The sequence below is a fragment of the Gallinula chloropus genome (assembly GCF_964237585.1).
Source record: "Gallinula chloropus genome assembly, chromosome: 11".
Taxonomy (NCBI): domain Eukaryota; kingdom Metazoa; phylum Chordata; class Aves; order Gruiformes; family Rallidae; genus Gallinula; species Gallinula chloropus.
In genome coordinates, this window is record NC_140096.1 from 3,265,011 (window position 1) to 3,280,635 (window position 15,625).

At 56.7% G+C, this 15,625-nt stretch overlaps 1 protein-coding gene across 1 annotated transcript; it reads right to left on the reverse strand.

The window, feature by feature from the left end:
- Positions 1–5,792: 5,792 nt before the first annotated feature.
- On the reverse strand, positions 5,793–14,722 carry LOC311195917 (uncharacterized protein; the record flags this gene model as incomplete). Its single annotated transcript, XM_084269364.1, has 7 exons — positions 5,793–6,402; positions 7,368–7,402; positions 8,064–8,162; positions 9,304–9,711; positions 10,389–10,469; positions 13,605–13,793; positions 14,671–14,722. 7 exons carry the CDS (start codon positions 14,720–14,722, stop codon positions 6,232–6,234), a joined length of 1,035 nt encoding a protein of 344 aa, XP_084125490.1. The 3' UTR covers positions 5,793–6,231.
- Positions 14,723–15,625: the final 903 nt, after the last annotated feature.

Below are 15,625 nucleotides of genomic sequence, written 5' to 3' on the forward strand. Positions count from 1 at the left end.
CATGTTCTATGACCAACTCTGCATTTTCATTCTTAATGTAACTTCTCTTTCTCCCTGTGCCCAGCAGTGCTCAGGTTTGTCCATTCCCATCAGCTCGGTTCCTCAATGCAGGGCCGGGTATTTGTGGGTCACATCACACGTCTGTCAGCATTTTGCTGTCACAGCGAAGGGCTGCTGCCTTCTGCCTGCAGTTTACACCAGCCTGGGACATTTCAGGAGCTAAAAACAACTGAGAGCGGTGCAAAGGCACGGGCACAAGCAGGAAAAGGCAACTTGTGCAAAGGGTCAAGGGCTCTATCCTTTTCCCTGAGACCTTCCCCCAGCCTGGAGCAGCACATCTCTTGGGGAGCCCTTGGCAGCCACAACAGATGCATCACCATGCCACAGCAATGCGTGGGGTGACCATTCACCTGCGCGTGTCTCCAGAATGATGCTGAAGGATGAAGCTTTCCTTCTCCTGGCAGATGTTTCACCTATTTTCAGGATGTTGCTGTAGTTGAGCATTGCCCAACTGCTCCCCCACCACATCCCCATCATCCATATCCATTTCACTGCTCTAAAGAATGGTTCCTATCAGCCAGGCCACTCTCAGCCCATTAATCTTCTCCTTCCATTCATTCCCTTCCAGGGTAATGGAAGGAAACTTTAAAAAACATCCTGTGCTTCATCTTAAGATACATGAAAAAGCAAAACCAAGGCAGGTTTCTGCTAGCCAGCTAGCTAGGCTTCCCCTGACTCCTTTCAGAAGTACTTTTGAAGCTTTTCCGGCACTTGCAGCTTTAACCCCTCAGAAAGCACAGGGTGCAGCACAAGTGCCGGAAAGGCTGGTAGAGACCACACAGCAAGTGCAGCAGCAGAGCTTGCACACCCACTGCTTTGGGCCATTGTAGCTTGTTGTGGTTGGGGAGAGATAAGAAGAGCAGACAACCATAAGCAGATGTGAAACTCATGCCACAGGCTGTCTGGTAGCGCAACCCGAGGTCCCTCTCCCCACTGTCACGCTGCTGCAACACCGAAGTCACGAAGGGAGCGACCACCGGTCCCTGCCAGAAGTCAGTAGCGTGCGGGTGAAACGGTAAATGGCATTTTTTTGGTCAGCCTCAGCATCCTTCTTGCAGGCAGTGGTTGGAGACACCTCCACCACCAGCAGGAACAAGCCCAGGATGCAGCAAGCACGTACACCCAGCAGGTGACTGCCGCTAACCCCCCTTCTGCCATCGGCAGGATGGAGAAAACCAAGTGCCACCCCACAGTGGTCACGGGCGGTGGAGAAAGACTCATGAGCCCTGGCCACAGAACTACTGAGCTGGACAGTAGCGTGCTGGGGCAGCCCAGGAGTGGAGAGGCCTTTGCTCTGGCTGATGTGCTCCTGATGGTCACCAGTATCCGTGTGGGCGCTCGGTGGAGGTGTCTGTGAAGAGCTCGGCATGGGGCTGTGTGTGTGTGTCCTGAAATTCCCCACCTAGGGTTAAATGAGAGGAAAAAGCAATCAGGGTGGCTGGCAGCCTTGGCTGGTGACTGCACTCGTGACAGTGCTGTGCTCATCGTGAGGTCAGCTCAGCAGGCACGATGCACATCCCGTAAGCTCTGAGCAACCCCTGTGTAAGGGACAACCACAACTTCTCCCCACTAAAGCAATAGCGTGGCCAAACCGCAGGAGGACGGAATGGCTGAGGGTGGCACACAGCTCTGGAGAACATCTAATCCAAGCTCCTGCTCAAGCAGGGTCACACAGAGCTGTGCCTGGGTCCAGATGTTGGGCCAGCTTTCAACTGACCAAACTGATAAATCCACTTATCAAAATCTTAGCAAACCCTGTCAAGCCTCTCTGCGAGGATGCTATGGGAAATGGTGTCACAGATCTTGCTGGAGTAAAGGCAGATGACACTCGCTGCTCTCCCCTCGCCCACCAAGCCACTCACCTGATTTCAGAATGCTGCCAGGTTGGGTAAGCCAAATTTCTCATTCATAAATCCATGCTGGCTCCTCCTGATCACCTTCTTGTCCTTCATGTGCTGGGAAATGGTTCCCAGGATTAGCTGCTCCATCCCCTGCCCAGGCATTGAGATGGGTCCCACTGCCCCATCATTCTCCCAGACCTCCTTCTTCCCCCTTTCTGCGGACAGGAGCTCTCCTCCCTGCTTCAGAAATATCTAACATTTGCCAGAACCTTTCTGAGATCATCAAGAATGGCCTCGTGGTGCTGCCAGCACTCGTGGGCGCATCCTCCCTGGGCCCCCTGGCTTACGTGCTTCCCATTTGCTTAAGTGCTGCCCAACCTGATCCTCTCTCAACAAGGGAGCCCTCCTCCCTGTGGGGGAGCTGAAAATAATTACTGGGGAAAAACGAGGTGAGGAAAGCATGGGGTGACCTTGCCACCATGTCCCTTACCCACCCTGCAGCACTCCCAAAGGAGGACATTCACCCACCCAGGTCTGGGATGGCTTGAGACATGGAAGAACACATTATGATGAGGCCATTGAGAGGACCTGTGAGGCTGCACACATCTAGCAGGAGGAAGCTTGCTCTGAGAGGTGGCCCGTGAGCGCCTGAGGTCTGCGAGCACCAAGCCACCTGCAGCCACCCACAAGGGAGGACACGCTGAGCTTCAATCGCTTCAGTGACCACACGAAGTAGGGTCTGGGCTGCTAATGCAGCACTTGCCTTTCTCCAGAGACCCACAGATCTGCTGCTACCCAGCTCTGCTCTCCGATGGGATGCTCAGGCAGAGCCCGGGAGCTCCGGGGCAGGGGTGCAATGAAGAACCCCTTGTTCCTGGGTGAGGTGTTTGGCAAGCGATACGCACGTTGCACAACAGAGAAGACAAAATGATGGGTGCAAGCAGCACCTCACCCCCAGTATCAGTGGTGAAGTACCCGTTAAGCCCATCACCCCAAGCGCTGGTCCAGCCAAGAGACAGCCATCCCCTTAACCACACCCAGGATGTGGCAGAACTGGAATTTTAGCTCGAAACAACATGGGGAAGGAAAAAATTGGGTTGTAAAAAACTCCAAACCCAACCAAATAAGAAACCTAAGCTCAGTCTTCCTCCGGGCATGTTAAAGGACAAATGGAAACTGCAGTTCTGTGACATGTCCAGGAAGCTGTGGCAACTGCCCTGTAGCTCTAGACGAGGTCATTGCAACCTCTCTGTTCCCTTCCATGCCACCTCCCTCCCCCAACCCGGCCAGAGAGGGGACAGCCCTGATAAACACCTCCTTCCTTCTCCTCACCATCCTCCCCAGCGACGCCAGCCCCAGAAAAGAGCCTTTCAAAAGCCAGTGCCAATTACTGATGGGGAATAAGCCACCAGAGACAGCAGATTTCACCCTGGGAAAAGGCAGGGTCACAGCAGCAGCTCTCACGAGGCTGAGCCAGTCAGCAAAGCCCCAGAATTACATTACACCTTCACGCTACAACTCCTTGAGCCCCACAGTGCTGCCCAGTCAAGCCTTGTACCACAAAGCCCTTTGTGTACAGAGCTGTGCCAGCCCAGCAGATAAATTTTGCTAAATAGGTCTGTTTTCCAAGTCCAAAGAACCCACCATCTCCTCAACAGCTCGGGGTGGGGTAAACACCCAGCCCACGCTCCCTCATCTGTCTGTCCCATCCCATCCCTCTATATTTTGCACAGAGCTGCAGCAGCTGGCCCCTGCCATACTCAGTTCCTCTTCTCTACATCTCAACCTTACCAAAAAGCAGAAGAGTAAAGCAAAACTCTGGGCACTTGCAAAACGTCACTTTCAGCTGTTACCAGTTTATCTTGGGCGTAGTGAGGGAGAAATCTGCCTTTCCTCTGGTACTGGAAATGTACTTTAATGTCATTTAATGGGAAATTGCCATCACCTAGCTGGCTGCTTAGCCCCAATTCCATTTTTGTACCCCCAGCAGCACACGAAGCATTAGAGATTTCCTTTAGCTGAACTCAGGCTGTTAGGGAAAGACAGGGAGCCCAGGCTTACCTCATTCCTGTGGCTCAAAAAGCCACTCCAACCGAGGTCAGGCCACTTTGTAGGGGTACCACCGCTCTGGGTGTAACACCACAACCCAAGTCCCCTAGGGAAGATTTAATCCCCCCAGGAAGCATAGGTCCATACCACAGACATCCAGAGCAAGCCAGCAGCTCCCAGCGTGAGCAGCTTGAAGGCAACAGGTTTTCCTCTCCCTCCATGGGCCTTTGGCACCAGATGGTACGAGGTAACTGGAGGTACCGGTACTGGTACCAGTACCAGGGTTGCACTGGGTACCACTGTGCAAAGCAGAAGGTTAGAGGAGATAACAGGGCAGTCTCTGCATGCCCTGAAAAGCTCTCCTGCAGACTCACAGATCTCGGCTTGCTCCTGCCTCTTGGGATTATCTTCCAGGCAGCAGCTGAGCCTGGGGTGCTGCCATAGACCGTGCGGTCCCCAGAGGTGTTTTTGCCAGGAGTAAGAGGAGGGATCTCTGAGAGACAGGTCCTGGTAATGGGGCAGTCGTGTTTCTGGGTGCTCGGTGGTACAGGGGTTCAGTTCTAGCTCTCTCTTTTGCTCCAGGGCTGAGGTTATTTTCTGGTTTACCAGACACAGAAAGGGACTAAGAGGTTATTCTGCTGCCCCTTTCAATGGGCTCTGCAACTGCTGGTGGGTGCTGGGGACAAGATTGATCTTTTGATCATCCTTCCCTCACCCCCACGTGTTCCCCAGGGATGGTGTTTCAGAAGTCCCTCAGCAGTGGGGCAGAGATGGACCCCCAGCTCTGCCCAGAGGACTGCCAGCCAGCGACCCCCCCTGTGCTTCCACCCAAGGAGCAAAAGCCGTATTTGTGCCTCTCCAAACTGTTTACTTACAGCCTCCTGGTAACCACAGCAGCAGATCTGTCTTCACCTAATGTAAGCTGGTTTGGGGTTTTTTTGCTTCAATGACTTCACCAAACCACAAACCTTCTTGCTGCAGGAAGGCTCTGACATCACGGATCCTGGCAGGGCTTTCCAAGAGCAGAGCAGACAGGCCACGAGGCAGGTCTTCCACCTGGTGCTGGGAGAGTGGTTGGAGGATGCAGGGCTGGAGATGCAGGTAAGAAGAGAGAAAAAGCTGAGCGTGCCACTGCTTGTGTCTCTCCAAAAGGTTTCTCTCATCACTAACAGCAGATGGGAGTGTTGGAGGCAGCTTCTGGTGCTGCTGGAGGTGCTGGGGGAAGGCACAGGACAGGTGGGTGCCTGGCACTTTGAACGTCATCTTCAACATCATCCCTCTTGAACATCATCCCAGCGGATACAGGATTGCCCAAAAGGGAGAGGCAGCAGCCACGGTTTCCATGCTCCATCCCAGGGAGTCCTGCCTGCAGCCCGGCATCACTGTGCGTGCTGAGAGCAGCTGTGGTGGGAAGATGCTGGGGGCTCTCATCCTTTCCTAGCATTATATTAGTGATGGTGCCCCATGTGTTGGTAGGTACTACCTGGCTCTCCGTGAAACCCAGGGGGAAACAACCACGAATTACGTCCTGTCTGCATTTGAAAGATGCCTGAAAATGGGGGTGCTGCTGGGGGAAACGTGGCCTTTTAATTTTAAGTTAGAATGACACCCCTCAGCTTTCCTCCAGCCATGTGTACATACCCTTTTGAGGAAGTGGCATCACGTGCCAGGAAATCCATGACACAGAAAGCCCCATCTCCTTGGGCTTCAGCAGGACATCTCAGAACAACAGACGGTCCTGCTGCCCTGGGATCCTGAGACCAAGCAAACGTCATCACAGGAGGAGTCAGCTCAACAACCACTGGGCATACTGATAAACACAAGGACAACTTCTCAGGTCAAAGGATCTTTATATATTCTTTTAATATGACAAAACTATTGGAAGTGAACCTGGGACACCGGTTAGAATCCACTTGATGCTCTCTGTTATCCCTGCAGGCAAGGGAGGAAGCTTCCCACAGCTGACACACGATTTACCTCGGCCTTTGGGATCTTCCTCTTACGCTGGTCATCTTGGTACTGTCAGTCTCAAGGAGAAGACAAAGCCAGCCCAAGGAGAAGCTAAAACCAGCTCATCCTTTGAATCTGAGAGAGACTGCAGTTGGAGGCACAGCTCTGGGTTTCTAGACTCTGCTGTTCCAAACCCTGTCACGCGCAGGTTCCGCGTGCGGCGCTGCTGGAGGGGGAGCACCGAGGGTGCAGCACCAGTGACCAAAACATCCTCCTTGCTTTGAGGCACAGCTGTCTTCTGCAAAGCTCCTGCTCGAGGCAGCTCCCACAGTCAGTCCAGGATGCAGTAGATCCCGGTGTCCTGCCGCGGTAGGTGCGGGGAAGCTACGGATGCGTACATGGTCTCCGGCACTGGTCTCGGCGGTGGTTGCCCGATTGTGGCATAAATGGTTGCTGGTGTCCCTGCTGCACGGCCTTCCATGGGCAGCTCCTCGCTAGGGCCCTAGAGAGGGACAAAGAAAGCACTGAAAATGAGGAATCAGGAGGGATCAGAGCTACTGACTGCATGAAATGAGGAGCTGGTAGAGGCAGCAGCTACGTAAGTCCCGGGGGGTTTTACCCACAGTAGTGTTTGGGGAACACTGGTCCCTGCTCTGCCACCCCACGGATGCAAAACTGGCTCATCCCATAGGGTTTGCATCTCCTTTGCCTAAGGACCTCTAAGACAAGACAGGTACAACCTGGAGAGCAGCTGGGAGAGCTCAATGGACACTGAAGGTGGGGACCTCTGACAAGGTTTGGTCGTGGTTTCCAGACCTGAGAGCTCAGGGTGGGGAACTGACCCCTGAGCTTGAATGTTTTCATGGGGAAACCAATAATTACAAATCCCCCTTTTCCCTCTTTGGAAGCTGCTGCAGGTGGGTGGGATCTGTATGGCATTCTTCAGGGTACTCTCACACTTCAGGGACACCTGCCAACCCCATGCAGTGGCCACCCCCAGCACTACATGATGGGCAGAGAAATGCCCTGAGCCACCTCACTCCCTCATCTCCTTGTGCTTCTTTGCCTCTTCTTCTCAGTCTTATTTATTTCTCACAGGTAAAACTCTGTGTGGGATGAGTCCCAGATCACCCACATTGAACCCCAGAGAGCAGCTCTAACAGGAATTCATGAGGCTGGGACGCAGGGAGGGGTGATGATCTACATGTTTCTCTGCATTTACCCGTCGGGCACCTCCCTCGCTGCCGGTGGCCAGCGCTGTCGCAAGGTCTCTCAGCCACTGTGGTTGGTTTGGGCTCTGGGAGGGAGGTGGAGGGGAAGCAGTTTGCAGCCCTCTCTTACAAAAATGAATTAACTTCCTAATTTTAATTCCAGCACCCCATTCCTGCAGCTCAGGGCACCTCGCTCAAGCCAGGGGTTAGCAGTAACCCAGCCTGTGCCAGAGAGCGTCCAGATTTCCCCCCATACCTGCTGTTCTTTAATGGTTCTCTTCTTCTGCTGAGCTGCACCTAAGGAAAAGAGAGTTTTATTACCTGCACCATCCTCCCTCCCAGTGCTAGACAACCAGGATGACTCTATGGGCTCTTTGGCTGGGGGTCGGTGTGGATTTTGCCTTTAGGATGGAGATTTCCCCAACTACTTCCTCTAAGTACAAGCAGAACCTCCCCCTTGGGAAGAAATTAGTTTGTTTCCTGGCAGAGGGACATCCTCAGGGGCAAAGGTTTCGAAGATGGGACTGGTGGGAGCTGAGGAGGTGTGTGCCTTCTTAGGTTATTTTCAAGTAGAACCCCCCCAGGGTGTGCTCCCCAGCCCAAGTTTTACGGTTACAGCAGAAGAGTCACACTTAGAGGATGCATTTAGGAGTCCCTGAAGCTGTGGCTCTTTTACAGACCAGATATGTCTGAGGGTCCCGATTCTGGTCAACCCAAGAGGGGTTGGATTGCCCAGAAAACCCCTGCAACACCCCTGTGCCTCGTTATGCACTTGAAATGCCTGTGAGGAGGTGGCAGATGTGAGAGATGCTCTTACAGGAGGGTTCATTCCGCTGTGAAGAGCAGAACCCGGGCAGCTCTAACCCCGCTACCTCTGACACCCAAGAAACCCTCCCTGGGTGAGCTGGAGGATGCCAACAGGAGGGTGCAGAGCCGGGGCAGATCCACTCACCCCAGTGCTGTTTGTAGCAGCAGAGCAGTAGCGGGAGGACGATTAGAAGGCAAACTCCAGGTGCACAGTAATAAATGTATTTTATCACATTGTTGTCTGCTGTTGGAAAGAAAACAGGTTGGGTGTTCTCCACACAAGCAACTGCAGCATTTTCACCATGTTTTACAGCACAGCAGGATCCGAGAGCAGCACGAGGAGCTGGAGAGCAGCGCGAAGGGGCACGCGGCTCAAAGGAAATGCTGCATTGCAAAAAGCCTGCTCAGACCCACAGCTCAAGTATTGGAGAGTTTCCTTTCCTGCCAGCACACCTGCCTGTGCCATGTACACCCTAGGGGCTGCCCACACCCTGCCGTGGGGGTGCCGCCACATTGCAGCCCTTGGGGGTACCGGACCTGGGAGATGCTGGTGCTCAGCCAGTGATGGGCACCTTCTCCCAGCCTCCCCATGAAGCATGGGGAAGGGCAAGAGGCTGCACAGCGTTCCCTGTCCACAGCCAGCGGCTCTGTGTCAGCCCAGAAAATGTTCTGGGAGATATTTCTGTCCCTAGGACAGTCCAAGCAACGTGCACATCTCATGGCACTGCCTGGGGGGAGGAAGGGGCACAGAAGAGTGATAAACCAGGCTGGGGAACTGCAAGAGATGAACACAGACAGACAGACAGACAGACAGACAGACAGACGGGTGCAGGGTGCCTTGTCACACTGTGAGGCAGTGTGAATAAACACACTGGGCTCAGGTGGGTGCTGCTGGCTAAAGTGCCAGCCCTGTGACACACGCCTCTTGCCCAGCCATAGCAGCAATCATTCAACACATCTTTCTCAGCCTCTGTGGTCACAGATCTATCCCTGAGCACCCTGTTCCCCCCAGTGAATACTGCATTTATTCCAGTCCAAGCCCCAAACACAGTGCTTGGGTTTCTCAGCCTCCCTCTGTCGTCTATAGGTAAACCCACAGCTGGCAGAAGAGCCTTTCTCAAGCAGAGACAGCCTTGGGTACAGGAATGCCTTGGATTTTGTTAGAGCTGGTGGTACGGGACAGGATGAGGTTCCTGCCGTAAGAAGGAAAGACTAACAGCACCCTCTGAATCATCCTACAGCACCCTATGACACATCCCTGGAAATTCTGCCTTCCCCACAGCAGCTCATCCCTTCAGGAAGGGGGACAAATAGAGGGAGCCAGATCCTTTCTGCATGCGTGGCCAGGGCAGCACAGGACTCATCTGTGCTGAGCTCACACTTACCCTCCTCCGTACGCTCCTGGGTGAGATGCTGCTCGTGCACAGTCAGGGTGATGTTCCAGGTCATGTCAGGTGTTCCAAAGATGACAGTGTAAACCCCACTGTCACTGGGCTGCAGGTTGCACAGCAGCAAGGATCCGTTCTCAGGGAAGAGCCTGGCACGGCCATGGTACGTGGGCTGGGTGAAGCAATTTGCAGAGCATTGGCTGGGAGCTCCCCCAGCACCCAGGGAGCAGTTCTGCACCGTGCAGGAGATGAATGGTTCTTGGAATTTATTAAATCTCCACCTAATCGGCAGTGGGCGGTCAGTGTCATTGCTGAGTCTGTAGGAGAAGGGCAGGAGCACGGACTGACCCACGGTGCCATTGACCAAATCCTGAGGGACATCAACGAGGACACCCAGGTTTCTCCCTGCAGAGAAGGGGAGGGCAGATCAGCAACCTTTTTCCCCCCACAGCGCAGGAGCAGGGGCTGGACCCGCTCCCTTCCCCTCCTGGAGCAGAGCCCGGGGGCTTTGCAGCACCCCTCATCCCAGCCCCCAGCAGCTGCAGCCCCCCACGCAGAAGCCGATTCTCAGCAAGGGGCAGCTGCTGCACCCACAGGTTTTGGAGGGGGGAGATGTTTGTGTGGGGCATAAGCTCTGGCAGGGAAGGGCTCTGCCTCCGTGGGGCTTGCAGGGGGCTGTGCCTGCTGTGAGCCAAGGCAGCAGCCCCAGAGAGGGCTGGGAGGTGGGCTCCAAACTTCCACCACCCTCACCATTATTCATCCTTGGCGCCTGAGCACACCGGCTCTGCTGCTCGGAGATCAGCACATGAAGCTGCTCCCAGTCCTTGTGTCCCCAGAGCAAAGGGGGACACAGAGACACAGCCCCCTCCAGCAAGTCCTGCCACTGGGACCCTGCCTGGGACAGACACCAGTGCTGGTCCCTGCTAGCACCGAGTGGGGATGAGGGTCCTGGGGGCCACCAGTGAGCTGTCACCACCCAAGGACCCGCAGCAACATCCCCCTGTGTGGCACCCCCTTTGCTGGGATGCTCCTGGCAGTGCACCCCATCCCCCGGAACTCCCCCCCGCTCAGCCCAGACTCACCCAGGAGCAGCAGGAGGGAGCCGAGGCTCCAGCGGCACCGGCTGGAGGGCATCTCCTGAGGGTGCTGGGTGCCAGCCCCAGCTGCAGCAGAGGGGCTGAAGTGGGAGCCCCGGCCAGCCGGTCACCATGCCTCCGGCACGGGCTGGGAGCAGCGGGGCTCTGTGCCGAGGCCGCCAGCCAGCATCTCCGAGCCCTCCCCTCCCCTCGGCAGGGGAGGAAGTCAGCGACTCTTCCTCAGCCCCGCGAGCAGCCCCAGGTTTATCTGCGAGCGGTCGAGCCCCGGCGTCTTCCTGTGGGCTGCTGCCACCGCTGGCGGTGGGTCCTGGAGAAAAAGGGGGGAGGGAGGGTCCTGGCCTGACACCCACCCTGCGCAGCCCAGGGTGGGGGGTGGGGGTGTCTCCTGCCGTGCCCCGCTCGCTGCTGGTCCTCACCCAAAGAAAGGGCTTGGCAAGTGCCCAGCCCGAGGGGCGAGTCGGGCTCGGGGAAGGGCGGCAGCGCTGGCCAAGCCCTCCCTGAGTGGGCAGGCGGAGAGGAGGGGAAACTCTGGGGCTGCTTGGAGAGAAATGCTTCTCGCCGAGCCACGGGGAAGCACAGACGTGACAGGGTGGGTGTCAGGGAACCGCTGCTGCGGCCACAGGGAGATGAGTGTGGGAAGGAGGAGGAGCTGTGTGGGCGAGGGGACAGCTCTGAGCCCAGGAACCACCATCCCCCTGTGCTGGCTCCTCAGGGCTGCACTTCTCTGCAGCTCCTGCGCTCTGCTCCCCAAAGTAAGAGGTGCTGCTGCCCTGTTAGCCAGGACAGGAGCAAGGCAAGGGGGTCTGGATGCTCTCACAGGCAACTGCCCCATCCCAGAAGCATCCGGAGCAGCCGTGGAGCTGCATCTGCCTGTTTGAGCTGTATCTGGGCTGCTGCTGTTCAGACATGACAACAGCTCTGTGACCGCAGCGGTGGGATGTGGGTGGGTGCTGGGGGAGCAGAGCTGAGCAGGGATGGGGCTACAAACCTCCACAGCTGCACAACGCTGTGTGTGGGGTCATCTCTGCTCCCTTGGGCAGGCGCAGCAGGACCCCAGCATAGGCCACAGAGCCCTGAGGGGTCCCCATGCACCTCCCTGCTCACCTGCAGGGAACCAGCCTGGTCAGCAGCTGAAGTGATGCTGCAGGCACAGCCTCAGCTTTTGTGGGGATGAAGATGGTGGGGAAGGGGTGAGGGTTTGACTGGAGGAGGGGGTGCTGAGGGGTGCTGAGCTGGAGGGAACAATACCACACTGGGGGAAGGGGCTTTATCACAGGGATGGAGACCTGATGCAGGAAGGGACAGTGACACAAGGTGCAGCAGCGCAGGACTCTGTACCATCACTGGCAGATGGTGCTGGTGGGGGAAAGCTCACCTGAGACCCAAACCCCTGTGGGGACAGAGAGCAGGAGGCCAGGCACCCCCATGCCTGTGGGAGGGCTGGGGGGCCTGTTGCTGCATGGGGCTGGCCTGGAGCCTGCCACCTCCTGTAGGGGACAGCTGAGCTAGTGGTGTAGGAGTAAGGGGAGACCAGACTCTACTGGGGAAACCATTTTATCCTGGGGAAACCATTTTATCCTGGGGAAACCATTTTATCCTGGGGAAACCATTTTATCCTGGGGAAACCCTGGGCCTCTGCCCCATCAGCAGGCACACCGTGGGCACATTTGCTGGTGCAAAGCAAGGAGCCATCCCTTTTGCTTTGCAGTCAGATGCTCAGCAGCACCCAGGGCTCCCCCACTAGCAAGGGACCAACTGGGGCAGGTGGCACAAGGAAAGCCAGCCCCAGGAAGAGTTCAGTGCATTTAACCTGCGCCAGCACTGCTGCATGGGTGCTGCCCAGAGCTGCAGCAGTTCTTGGGGTGCCACCACAGCTGCTCCCACATGTTCATCCTCTTCTCTGCAGCAGCATCCAGAGGCCTCAGGAAGCAGCATCACTGTGGCTGCGGAGCTGCCCCGTGCTGCAGCTGACATCCCACTCTCTGTCCCGGGCACTGAGCAGGACCCCGTGTCTGATGCCTCCTGGGACTTGGGCTGTGGGCACAAAGCAGAAGTTGTCCAAAACTGGAGCTCTGAAAAGAAGAGACCAGGGCTGACAGCATCCCCAGTCCCAGGGGTGCTCTGCAGCTCTCCAGCTCCACTCATCCCTGTGACGGGTCTGCTCCTGGGAGCAGCGTCACGAAGGGGAATCACCTCAGGGATGTGGAGCTCGGCTGGCCCCATCCCCTGCCAGCTCCATCCCATGGGATCAGACAGCCCCAGGCGTCTCACCTGGAGGGGTGTGCATCCCCTGCCACCACCAGAGCCAGAAGAGCAGCTGCAGCAACAGCAGGATGAAGCAGTAGGAGCCTCCAAAGATGTAACAAGGGATGTGAGTGGCAGTGTCTGTGGGGGGCAGATGGGGAGCTGCTGGGCAGCCTTTGCTGCAGCACTGGCTGTGTGTCCAGTGTCTGAGGCCACTGGCCAGACCTCAGCAGCTGCCCACAGGTGAGGGGATGGCTCCTGCCCCGGGACCCAACACACCCCACCTTCCTTTCTGCTGCATATCTCCTGGGGTCTTACCTTCCTCAGGAGCCCACAGAACACAGCCCTAGGGACCCCCAAGCTTGCTCCTGTCCCCTGCAGAGCAGCAGAGAGCCCCCAGCATCTCCCAGGCAGAGTGTGCAGTGCTGGGTCCTTTCCCCAGCTCAGCATGAAGCACACATGCCTTCCCTGGTCCAGCAGCTGCTGGACCCTCTGCCCACTTTCGCAGAGTCCTCCTCCTCTGACCCCTCTCCTCTGCTCCAGGAAGAGACCTCCATGCTTGCCCTGCCCACCCAGGAATGCCCATGCTGTAAGGTGCTTCCCCTCAGCCCTGATGTTCAGGGGAACATCTGGTTTTTCAGGTGGAGCCTGACCTGCTCCATCCTTAAGACAAAGGTCCCGATTCTGCCCTGGTGCCCGCACTGATGGCAGCTGTGGCCATTGAAGGCTGCAACTTATGAGATGAGGTACAGCAAGATGAAGCCCCTCCTGCCTCAAACACACCACCCCTCCCCACCCTCCCCACAGTTCTTCTCTTGATGGTGCTGAGATAAGTTATGGGGCAGAAATGGAGCACAGGGTGGCAAGGCTGGTCCTTCACCCTGGGCTCCTCTGCAGCCTCCAGAATCTGCTTGTGGAGGTCACTGGTCTTGGGAATGGGGTTTGACTCACACTTACCCTCATCCGTACGCTCCGGGGTGAGATGCTGCTCGTGCACAGTCAGGGTGATGTTCCAGGTCATGTCAGGTGTTCCAAAGATGACAGTGTAAACCCCGCTGTCACTGGGCTGCAGGTCCCACAGCAGCAAGGATCCGTTCTCAGGGAAGAGCTTGGTACGGCCACGGTACGTGGGGTGGGTGAAGCAACCTGGAGAGCATTGGCTGGGAGCCCCCCCAGCACCCAGGGAGCAGCTCTGCACTGTGCAGGCGATGAGTAGTTCTGGGAATTTACTGAACCTCCACCTAATCACCACTGGTAGGTGAGTGTCATTGCTGAGTCTGTAGGAGAAGGGCAGGAGCACGGACTGACCCACCGTGCCAGTGACCAAATCCTGAGGGACAACAACGAGGACACCCAGGCCACTCCCTGCAGAGGAAGGGGGCAGATCAGCAACCTGCTTCCCCCCACAGCGCAGGAACAGGGGCTGGACCCGCTCCCTTCCCCTCCTGGAGCAGAGCCTGGGGCCTTTGCAGTATCCCTCACCCCAGCCCCTGCCAGCTGCAGCCCCCCACCCCCCGCACAGAAGCTGGTTCTCAGCAAGGGGCAGCTGCTGCACCCACAGGTTTGAGGGGTAGGATGGGGGTTGGGGGGGAGATGTTTGTGTGGGACGCAAGCTCTGGCAGCGAAGGGGCTTGCAGGGGGCTGCATGGGCTGTGGACTCCACTGGCTCAGCTTGAGAGAGAATTTCTCTTCCCCTCCAGGAAGGGCACAGCCTGGGCTCAGTCTGGGTGCTGCCGATGCTCTCCTGGGTGATGGAGTTGTGCAGGGAACAGCAGTGCTGGCTCCAGCTCTCTCGGGCTGGGGGGAGCTTTGGCAGACCCTTCACAGTGCCTATACATACCTTGTTGCAATGTTCCCCCCCCCCCCTCCCCCCCAATTCCTCCAATTCCCCACCCTTTGTTGTTCAGCAGAGCACTTCAGGGGCACTGGCAGCTGCTTCCCCTTACAATACCAGCTCAAGCATTAACCCCATCCCAGCCTTACACCCCCACACCCCTTTCTGCGTTCCTTGTCCCAGACTCACCGAGGAGCATCAGGATGGAGCAGAGGGTGCAGCATCCCTGCAGAGACCTCATGTCTCACTTGCCCTGGAGGTTCAGTGAAGGCTCAGTGGTGAGAAACTAAGCTCTGTGTGTTGACCTCAAGATCCACATGAGGATGTGTCTCAGGGAGGGGGAAGTCAGCAACCAGCAGCTCTGGGCCACCGACTTCTCACTGCTGGAGGTAGCCCTGCTGAAGCCTGGCTGCACACTGGTGCCTCTTCAATCTCTCCTCAGCTCCAGAGTCTGATACCTGCATTCACAGACTGCAAAGATTACATCGGTGGGGGGCAGCTCAGGTAGGGGCTGGGGTGACCAGGGTCCATCAGGAGTCTCCAGTGGGAAGGATGGAAGGTTAGATGCAAAGCAGGCAGGTGAACGGGATGTGGGGGGGATGAAGGAGCTGCAGAGGACAGCAATGGCCAGGGAAAGAGCAGCGGTTTCCAAAGGGCAGAGAAAGCATATAAAGATTTGGGAACAAGGGAAAATGTCTGTTTGCCTCTTTCCCCAAGGCTGCTCTCCTTGCCAAGGCACTTTCTCTCAAGAGAATAAACCCAGGAGAGGTGTGGGCACAGGACCCCCTGTGCTTTGTAGTCTCCTTGGATCCAGGTTTGAGCTGGGACTGTGCTTGGCATCGAAACACCCGGAGGGGTGCTGGGAGCGGCCAGCCCAGCCCAGCTCCTGCAGCAGCGAGGTACTGCCCAGCCATCCCTGCATCAGAGCCTGCTCCTGTTCTCACAGCACACCTTGCTCCATGGTCCTGGTCCCTTCCATACACCTTATCTCTGAAACCTGTGGTTCTGCTGGGTTGGGTTATTTAAATACTAAAAGCAGCAAAGTGTTTGGTTGGTACAGCAAATACCCCACGTGAGTACTGCCCCCCCACCCCAAACACACCCCACCAGAGGACAGGGCTTGGGCAGCATTCCTGAAGCCTGC